Source organism: Chiloscyllium punctatum, chromosome 32 (genome assembly GCF_047496795.1).
Source record: "Chiloscyllium punctatum isolate Juve2018m chromosome 32, sChiPun1.3, whole genome shotgun sequence".
Taxonomy (NCBI): Eukaryota; Metazoa; Chordata; class Chondrichthyes; order Orectolobiformes; family Hemiscylliidae; genus Chiloscyllium; species Chiloscyllium punctatum.
This window is the reverse complement of record NC_092770.1, coordinates 48795502-48805773: the sequence shown is the minus strand read 5'-3', so window position 1 is coordinate 48805773 and position 10272 is coordinate 48795502. Positions and strand designations below refer to the sequence as shown.

The window sequence follows — 10272 nt, the reverse complement described above, 5'->3', positions numbered from 1 at the left end:
TGTAACTATGTGTCTATGAAAGAGATAACTCCTCCTTTAGTCGGACAGTATCTCATTCCTGGGCAGACAGTGCCCCATCCTTCCCCTGTTAAATCTCATTTTACTTTGTTGTCAACACTTTAAGGTAGCCAATAGTCACATGGACAACTTTCTGTTTGCACTTTACCACGGCCTTCATCCACAGTTACCTAATCTTAGTCATTTGATTTCCATCAGCCTTTAAACTGCAGTCTGGTTTCTTCCATAAGCCATTGGGAGTTCTGAAGAGACATATTGGATGTGAAATGTTCACTCTTTTTTTCTCCATAGATATTGTCAGACTTGCAGAGTTTCTCCAGCACTTACTGTTTATGGTCTTCCCATGTTGTACCACAACCCACAGACATAAGTTGCCTTGCTTCCCTTCCCAAAACCTGGAAAGCTTACCCCATAACTTGATACAGCGATCACTTAGATCCATGTGAATAGAAGTCAAAGCAGCAAATATTTGCAAGGAAGAGTGAAGGTTATCGGGTATATACAATCAGGTATCTGGAGTGATGGTTTTCTCAACTGGCCAGAGCTCATTAAGAAGATTCTCTTAATTCCAGTGAGTCCAATTTTAAATGAGATACTATTGCAGATAAGCTTAATTTCACTGCCCACCATTCTTCTCACCTACTCAGGTCCTGAAAAACCCCACCTATTGAGTCATAGAATAGTTGCAGTGCAGAAGGAGGCCATTCAGCCTATCACGTTGGCCTGCTGAAGGCACGATTAATCTGGTGCCACTCCCCAATCTTTACCCCATAGCATTGCAAATTCTTCCTGTTTAGATGAAGATTTTTTTTACTTAAATGACCCTGCCTTGATGAAAATTTCCTTTTGTAAAATGGGAGAGATCAACAAGGCAGCTCTTCATGACAGGCTTCTGGTCCCCCAGTTGAAAACCAGATAGCAGAGCACTCTCCATTGAATCACTGACCAAACATTCCCAGCAGGTTCAATAACCAGTTATTCCCAGTCATATGATTTCTAGGAAGTCTGGTTCAAATAAACCTCTAACCACAGTGACTTCTGATGACCTTGTTTTTAAAGAAACCGCTCCAGGCCATTTTACAGAATTTAGAATAAATTCATTTTTCACAATCCTTCAAAACTAAGGTCCTTCGGGACATATTAACTATTAAGTGCTTTTGCAACACACGGTGGACAAAATCACTACTTGTTCCTTTTTTGGCCCAGATTTTCCGATGTCCAGACAGTCATTATTCCAGCATAGACAGAGTTGCACATAGGCATCCTGAGAAATTACCATCATAGCAAACTCCAAATGATTTATTGGGAAGTTGGAGGTTCCATACTTGCCTCATAAACCTCCAACTCTACCATTCCCAGACAACACCAGACCTTGTCTGAAATTCCTTTACCCCATTCTGTATCTAACCCTAATCTGGATCTGACTACCACTTCCCCTCCCTGTAGCTGACACCCTCCTTTTGTCTCCACTACTGACCCAACATCCCTCCCTGATGCTGGAACCAAACCCCCTTCCCCTGCTCTGCATCCAACCTCTCTATCTCTCACAGGTGGGCTTGGTCTCCCCTTCCCATGTTCCACACCTGATTTATTGCCCTTTTCCCACTGACAGACCCAACCCCAACTCCATCCACAGCTGTCCATCCACTCCCCCCCACCACTGCCACCTCCCCCCCACCCCCCCCAACCCCACCACCCTCCAACCCCCAACAACTGGGCATGCTCTGTGTTTCCCAATTCTGCACCCAATCCCCGTTGCCTTAGTGCTAGGCTCAAACTACCCCCACTCTATCCTCTCATGCACCTGAACATCACTCTTATGTACTTGCCATTTGACAAAACTATAAAAATGGCTACGTAGATCTTTAAATGTCAGAATATGGCAGCTAACTGCTGCAAAATGACACCGTTCGCCTTTTTCCAACATTTCTTAACTACAAGAGAACTGTCAGGATGGAAACATGGCTCCATGTTTCTGAGAATTCCCAATCAGAATACCCCCTCAGAAATTCAGTTTCCCTTCTTTTGTAAAATAAAAAAGGTGCAGATCTCCACTCCTCAGAAAATCAGGCCCATTGTGACATAAATCTCAAAGATGCAAACAGAGAGGAAGAGGGTAAGTCTTTGTTAAAGTTGATTTGTATTATAGAGTCAGAGAGGTACAGCATGGAAACAGACACTTCAGTCCAACTTGTCCATGCAACAAGATATCCAAAATAAATCTAGTCCCATTTGCCTGCAATTGGTGCTTCTAAACCCTTCCTATTCATATACTGATACAGATGCTGTAAATGTTGTAATTGCACCAGCATCCACCACTTCCTCAGGCAGCTCATTCCATACACGCACCACCCTGTTTGAAAAAGTTGATCCTTAGGTCTCTTCTAAATCTTACCCCTCACCCTAAACCTATGCCCTCTAGGTTTGGAATCTGCTTTCCTAGAAAAAGACCTTGGTATTCACCCTATCTATGCCTCTCATGATTTTATAAACTTCTATCAGGTCATCCCTCAGCTTTCAATGCTCTAGGAAAAATAGCCTCAGCTTATTCAGCCTCTCCCTATAGCTCAAACCCCCCAAATCTGGCAATATCCTCTTCAAGTCTTGGGCAACTGTCTTTGTGGAGTTTGCACATTCTCTCAGTATCTGCGTGGGTTTCCTCTGGGTGCTCCGGTTTCCTCCCACAATCCAAAGATGTGTAGGATAGGTGAGTTGGCCATGCTAAATTGCCCGTAATGTTCAGGGATGTGTAGGTTAGGTATATTAGTCAGGGGTAAATGTAGAGTGATAGGGTAGGGGAATGGGTTGGTGTGGATTTGTTGGGCCAAATGGTCTGTTTCCACACTGTAGGGATTCTATGAAAAAAAATCTTTTCTGAACCCTTACAAGTTTCACAACATCCTTCCTATAGGTTTTGAAAAAATACTGGTGAGAAAAACGAAGGCTGTGTCAGAAAATGTTTATCTGTTTTGATAAGAATCAGCTTTTTTTGCAGTTTATTAGAGAAACATTAAATTTCAATGCAATGGAACATACCAGAATGGTTATCCAAGTGTATTATCTTAAAAATGAAATCGAAGAAAACTGTTGATATTAAATCATTGAGTATTCTACAGCTGACCATTTTTATTAGAAACACAGGTATGTTGCTTATACTTTTCACATTCCTGAATTGTAGGTCTTTTACGGGTTTGTTTAAAACTCCTGAAGTTTTCCACAGCACACCATTACAGAAGAATTTTACAACCTGCCAAGCTCTCAATGGAAAACATGCAGACTGGCCACATGCCAGGTGTCCTAATACTCACACACTTATTCCAAGATTCTATGGTTTATTGTTATTCTGAAAGACTGGTCACTTAAGAAATTCATTTCTTTAAATTACAGTAATATGTAGTAAGACATATAAAAGTACAATATTTTCTGGGGGACTCATGATACAGTCTCACATTTCAATATACATCAGCCATGTCCGAAACTAGTTAAAGCATGCTGACCCTAACCTGATGATTGCAGACCTCATCATGAGGCAGTTAGTTAACAGCAGCTGTTTATCACCATTGTGCAAAATAACTGCCAACTTGCAGACCAACTCAGCATTGTTTTTAAGGGGTAAGCTGACACTTACATCATGGAAAGTTTAATTTCCAAAAAACCAAATGGATAGATGGATTTTATGTTGCGTATGAGGAGTTTACTTTCAAATATTTTTATATGGTTACAAAGGCAAAAGAAAAGCATTGCAGTTTCCTTTCAAAAATGTTTTGTTGCTTCTGTTTAAAATGCAAAATTACTGAATAATTGTAAGATAATTTGAAATTCAAATGATAATAAATTTAATATTTGAAACGTTATTATAGTTTCCTTATGGTGCTTCTTTCAATAGGAAACCATTCTTAATGAGAACAAAAAGTGAAATATTTTCTTGAAACATATTGGAATGTGGTAGAAGATAATCTTTTATTCCATATCATCGGCTGGATGTGTTAAATTGATCGAAATATTTTCCAGTTGGAGCATTCACGTAGACCTCATTTTTCAGAAATTTCTCCCTGCAAAAAAAAAAGCATTTATAATTTTTTCTATCGTTATGAGATATTTGTCTAATCTACATTCTACCCTTCTTACTCAAAAAGTTAATAGTTTGAGGTGAAGACTGGTTGGCAACAGATATGATTATTATGTGTTAAACTTGCGTTTTCATTTATATAAAAATAAATTCTGCAAGTGTGGAAATCTGAAACAAACACCGAAGATGCTGGAGAAACCCATCAAGTCTGGCATCTGTGGAGAAAGAAACAGAATTAATGTTTCGAGTCCAGTTTGACTCTTTTTCAAATATTGTAGCACCAACCAAATCAACGAATTTCAGGACAGTTAATGGATTTTTAGTGTCAGTTTCTATTTTGTTTATTTATTTAAATAGTAGTTTATAAAGTCATTTAACATCCACTTTCCCTATTCTTTCATGAAACTTCTCCAGCAGGGTGGAAATCTATTCACATAAGGAGGTATGCTTTTACATCCAGGTATTCACCATATTAAACTTCCTTAATGTGACCTATGTCAATAATAGAATTAAGAAAGGTAAACCCTTGTATTTTTTATGACCTTTCATGGGATGTGGGCAGGTGGGCATGCTGGGTCAGCATTTATTGCCTATCTCAGTTGGTCTTCAGGAGATGGTAATGAACTGCCATCTTCAAATGATGCAGTCTTGTTGGTTTAGATGGACCCACAATGTGTCATTACGGAGGGAGTTCCTAGGATTTTGACAGTGAAAGAATGGCATCAGGATGGTGAGTGGCATGGAGGGAACCTGAAGGTGGTGAGACTCCCATCTACTCCTCTTGATCTTCTAGATGGTAGTGGTGCTTTCTAAGGAGCCTTGATGGATTTCAAAAGGGAATCTTGTAGATGCTATACACTTTTGCTGCTGAACATCAGTGTGGAGGGAGTGAATACTGTGGATATGGTGCCAATCAAGGGGGTTGTTTAGTCATAGATGCTTCTTGAGTATTGGAGCTGCACTCATTCCATCACATTTCTGACTTGTGCCTTGAAAATAGGGGACAGGCTTTGGGGAATTTGGAGTTATGCGCTGCTGAATTTCCAGCCTCTGTCTTATTCTTGTAGCAGAATATTGTAAGCTAGTCCAGTTCAAAGTGTGGTCAATAGTAACCTCCAGTGTTGTCAGAGCCTGTCGCCTTTGCAGTATCCAATGCCTCCCGTCATTCTTTGACATCCTGTGGAAAAAACTATATTGGCTGAAGACTGGCACCTAGCAGCTCAGTATCTCTGGAGGGGGTTGAGATGGATCATCCACTTGGCACTTCTGGCTGAAGATTGTCTCAGATGCCTCAGCCTTATCTATTGCACTCACATCCTGAGCTCCCCCGACATTGAGAATGGGGATATTTGTGGAGCTTCCTCCTCCATTGAATTGTTTAATTGTTCACTGCCATTCATGGCAGTACTGCTCACTGCTTAGATCTGATCCTATGGTTGTGGAATCACTTAGTTCTCACTTACTCCATATGCTGTTTGGCACACACGTACTGCAATTTTGTAGCTTCATCAAGTTGACTGACACCTTATTTTTAGGTATACCTAATGCTGCTCCTGGCATGCCTGTCTGATTGATGGTAGGTAATGGAAGACTGAGAATATGCTGGACTACGAGGTTGCAGATTGTGTTGGAATAGAATTTTACTGCTGCTGCTGGCTCACAGCACTTCAAGTTTGCCCATTCTCAAGTTGCAGATCTGTTTGAAGTCTTTCCCTTTATGCATAGTGGTTGTGCCACACCACACAATGGTGGGTATTCTCAATGTGAAGACCGGATTTTTTGTCTCCACAAGAAATGTGCAGTGGTCATTTCTACCAATATTGTCTTGGACAGTTGCATCTGTGGCAACCAGACTGGTGAAGATAAGGTCAAGTGTATTTTTTTGTTTTGTTGGTTCCGTTGCCACCTCCTACAGAATCAGTCTAGCATCTATGCCATTTAGACTTTGGCCAGCTCAGTCTGTGGTGGTGCTGCTGAGGTAATCTTAGTTGTGGATATTGAAATCCCCCATCCAGGGAATATTCTGTAGCCTTGCCACTCTCAGTGCCAAATCAAGTGGTGTTCAACATGAAGGAGTGGCAGTGCGTGGTGATCAGCATCTGGTTGATTGACTTGGTGCCATGAGACTTCATGTGGTTCAAAGTCAACAGTGAGGACTCCCAGTGTAATTCCCTCTTGACTGTTTATCACTATTAGAATCATAGAGATGTACAGTACAGAAACAGACCCTTCAGTCCAACTTGTCCATGCCAACCAGATATCCGAAACTATTCTAGTCCCATTTGCCAGCACTTGGCCCATATCCCTCTAAATCCTTCCAATTCACATACCTGTCCAAAGTATTCTGCCACCTCTGCTTGGATTGGTATTGTCAGTGGGTCAGAACAGACACAGGGATGATAATGCTGTTTTTTGGGACATTTTCTTTAAGGTAGGATTCCACGAGTATGATTATGAAGACTGTTGTTTCAGACAGTGTATATCTTGATACCCAATCCCCAAATATTTATAAGGAGGACTTTGCAGGGTGTACATGACTGCATTTGCCGCAGTCATTTCCAGTGCATTGGTCGATGCCAGGTGGTCTGTCAAGTTTTGTTCTTTGGTTTGAGATGTTTTAGTGGTTGACACAACTGAATGACTTGCTAGGCCATTTCAGAGGGCAGTTAAGATTCAACTACATTGCCATGGGTCTAGAGTCACATGCATGCTCGACCAGGTAAGGATGGCAGTTTCCTCCCCTAATGGAGATTAGGAAACCAATTGCATTTTCATGATAAAACAAAGAATTGCAGATGCTGGACATCTGAAATAAAAACAGAAATTGCTCTTTGAATTTCAGCAGATTTGGCAGCATCTGTGGACAAAAAGCAGACTTAACGTTTAGAATCCAGTGGATGTTTTTGAATGTTCTGAAGAAAGGTCACTTGAAACATTATCTCTGATTTTTATACACAGATCTGCTGAATTGTTGAAACCTAAACCAAAACAGAAATTGCTTCTATTATAATGGACAATGATTTCATGGACATTAGTAGACTTTTAATTCCACCATATTCAGATTCAACCCCAGGTACCCTGAACATGACCGAGGACTGTGGATTATCGGTCCAGAGGCAATATTACCAGACGATTGCCACCCCCTGGTTTAGGTAGCTAATTGGGTTGTTGACCCATTTATTTCACGATAAATGTCAATGGTAAATTAAACTTTAAAAGATGTCAGAGCATATTTAAAGTCCTTACCGTGCCTTATGATCCCTGCACAGCAGTATGTTTTGGCAGTCCATTTCCTTCCGAAGTTGCCGATTCATTCGCTGCTGCTGTCGTTCAAGAAGCACAGCTGCCCGAGCATCGTTGCTGCGCAGCCTCTCCCATTCTGCATTGCGCTGACGCTCTTCTTCCTGTAGTCTCTTTATATAAATAAGAGAGCAATTTTTTCATTACAGTACTTCATTGGCATGCTTAAAACAATTCTTTGAACATCATTGCATCCTCTGACATAGATAATCAACAGGGCTGATCAAAATGAAGGGCAGTCATTAGAACTCCCTCAGTAGGTCTGCTTGTTGGATTTTGAGTTTAATGCGCTAACACAGGCAGCATTGAATGACAGGTATAAATTATATAAAGTGGACGTAAAATCAGATGAGTATTTTGAATGCATATAAACATACACAAGTTCATTTTAAAATAGAGTCTCATTATTATAATTCTAAACTTATAGATAGAGGATTTTCTCTTGTTTCAACTGCAGTTAGAACAGAACTTGTCATCAATAATCTATAAATTGTAACTTTTTTGTACTTGGACTCTGCTGGGGCTGAACATTCAAAAGCCTCAGAAGAATTTAACACAGTGGTATAGTTAGTAAGTTTGCAGATGATACTAAATTTGGAGGTGTAGTGGACAGTGAAGAAGGTTACCCTACAGTACAACGGGATCTTGATCAGATAGGCAGATGGAGTTTAATTTAGATACAGGGGAACCTCGATTATCCGAACGAGATGGGCGGGCAATATTTCGTTTGGATAATCGATCATTTGGTTAATCGATTAAATGCTTTTCCTCTGGGGTTCGGAGTTTTTAAAGTCTGTTCCCCGTTCAGGAGACTGCAGAAGCACACGGCGTGCGAGTCCCCGACCCAACCAACACCATCCCCCCCACCCCCCGCACCCCTACCCACACCCAACCCTGTCCAAAACCTCCCCCCGCCTGCACCCATCCAACCCTGCCCCGCCCCATCCCCGTCCAACACTGCCCCCGATCCCTGTTCAACACTGCCCCTGCCCCCCCGCCCATTCCCCGTCCAACACCTCCCCCGCCCCTCAACCCCGTCCAATAACATCCCTGCTCCCAATTTCTCAAACCCCCCCCCGCCGCCTGCCCCCAACCTGTCCAAAACCTCCCCCCACCTGCACCTGTCCAACACTGCCCCTGTCCCATCCCCGCCCAACACTGCCCCCGCCTGCGCCCCCATCCCCATCCAACACTGCCCCCCCACCGCCCCGCCCGCTCCCCCCATCCCCGTCCAACACTAACTCTGCCCCCTCTCCGGGGGAGCCGGACTGGAGACCAACAATAAGATTGCTGCTGCAGCTGCCTTTGTGGAGTAAGTCTCCAAATAGTGTGTACACACACAACGTTTTATTGCAACCTTTTGACAGGTTCCACCTTGCCCTGTACAGGACAATGTTGGTCAGATTATCTGGGGAAGCAGGGTGCGGAGTTTAGGGTACACTCCTCTGTAGAACTCCAGAGAAAATGTGGGGAGAGGGAGGGTGATAGGTCAGTCAATTGGAGACGGTGCCTGTTTAATCACTGTAAACAAAAGATGCGATCACTGTTGGAAACATATCTGTGATGTAATGTTTGTATCGGGACCTCGAGATCTCCTTCGGATAATCCAATTTTTGGATAATTGGTATTTGGATAATTGAGGTTCCTCTGTAAATCTGAGTTGCTGCACTTCGGAAAAGCAAATGAGAGCAGGACTCATATGCTTAATGGTAGGGTCCTGGGGAGTGTTGTTGAACAATTGGAGTGCAGGTTCATAGCTCCTTGAGAGTAGAGTCACAGATAAATAGGATAGTGAAGAAGGTGTTTGGTATGCTTTCCTTTATTGGTCAAAGCACTGAGTATAGGAGTTGGAAGGTCATGTTGCGGCTATACAGGTCATGTTGCGGCTATACAGGACATTGGTTAGGCCACTTTTGGAATTTTGCATGCAATATTCTTGTCTCCTTCCTATCAGAAGGATGTTGTGAAACTTGAAAGGATTCAACAAAATATTTACAAGGATGAGAGGGTTAGAGGGTTTGGGCTATAGAGAGAGGCTGAATAAGTTGGGGCAGTTTTCCCTTGAGTGTCAGATGCTGAGGGGTGACCTTGTAGAGGTTTATAAAATCATGAAGGGCATGGATAAGATAAATAGACAAAATCTTTTCCCTGGGGTGGGGGAGTCCAGAACCAGAGGGCATAGGTTTTGGTGAGAGGGGAACAATTTAAAAGGGACCTAAGGGGCAACATTTTCACACAGAGGGTGGTGCGAGTATCGAATGAGCTGCCAGAGGAAGTGGTGGAGGCTGGTAAAATTACAGCATTTAAAAGGCAGCTGGATGGGTATATGGCAGCACGACGGCACAGTGGTTAGCACTGCTGCCTCACAGCGCCAGAGACGCGGGTTCAATTCCCGCCTCAGGCAACTATCTGTGTGGAGTTTGCACATTCTCCCTGTGTCTGCGTGGGTTTCCTCTGGGTGCTCCGGTTTCCTCCCACAGTCCAAAAATGTGCAGATTAGGTGAATTGTCCATGCTAAATTGCCCGTAGTGTTAGGTGAAGGGGCAAATGTACGGGAATGGGTCTGGGTGGGTTGTTCTTCGGAGGGTCGGTGTGGACTTGTTGGGCCAAAGGACCTGTTTTCACACTGTAAGTAATCTAATCATCATGAATAGGAAGGGTTTAGAAGGATATGAGCCAAGTGCTGGCAAATGGGACTAGAATGGTCTTTTAGATGTCTGGTTGGACTGAACAGTCTGTTTCTGTGCTGTATATTTCTATGACTCAAAGTATTTAACACAAGTGTTGCTGGCCAGGTCAGCACCTATTACCATTCCTAATTGTCCTTGATAGGGTGATGGTAAGACATCTCCTTGAACCACTGTACTCTATGGGGTGTAGGTACA

At 42.6% G+C, this 10272-nt stretch overlaps 1 protein-coding gene across 2 annotated transcripts in view; it reads right to left on the bottom strand.

The window, feature by feature from the left end:
- Window positions 1-2997: 2997 nt before the first annotated feature.
- ribc2 (RIB43A domain with coiled-coils 2) overlaps window positions 2998-10272 on the bottom strand; it is a 55324-nt gene continuing 48049 nt past the window's right edge. For both annotated transcript variants that reach the window (XM_072552307.1, XM_072552308.1), the window contains exons 6-7: window positions 7334-7500; window positions 2998-4070 (exon numbers count right to left, since the gene is read on the bottom strand). In XM_072552307.1, the coding sequence (XP_072408408.1) occupies window positions 3989-4070; window positions 7334-7500 (249 nt within the window). In that variant the 3' untranslated portion in view covers window positions 2998-3988. The remainder of the gene's footprint in view (window positions 4071-7333; window positions 7501-10272) is intronic.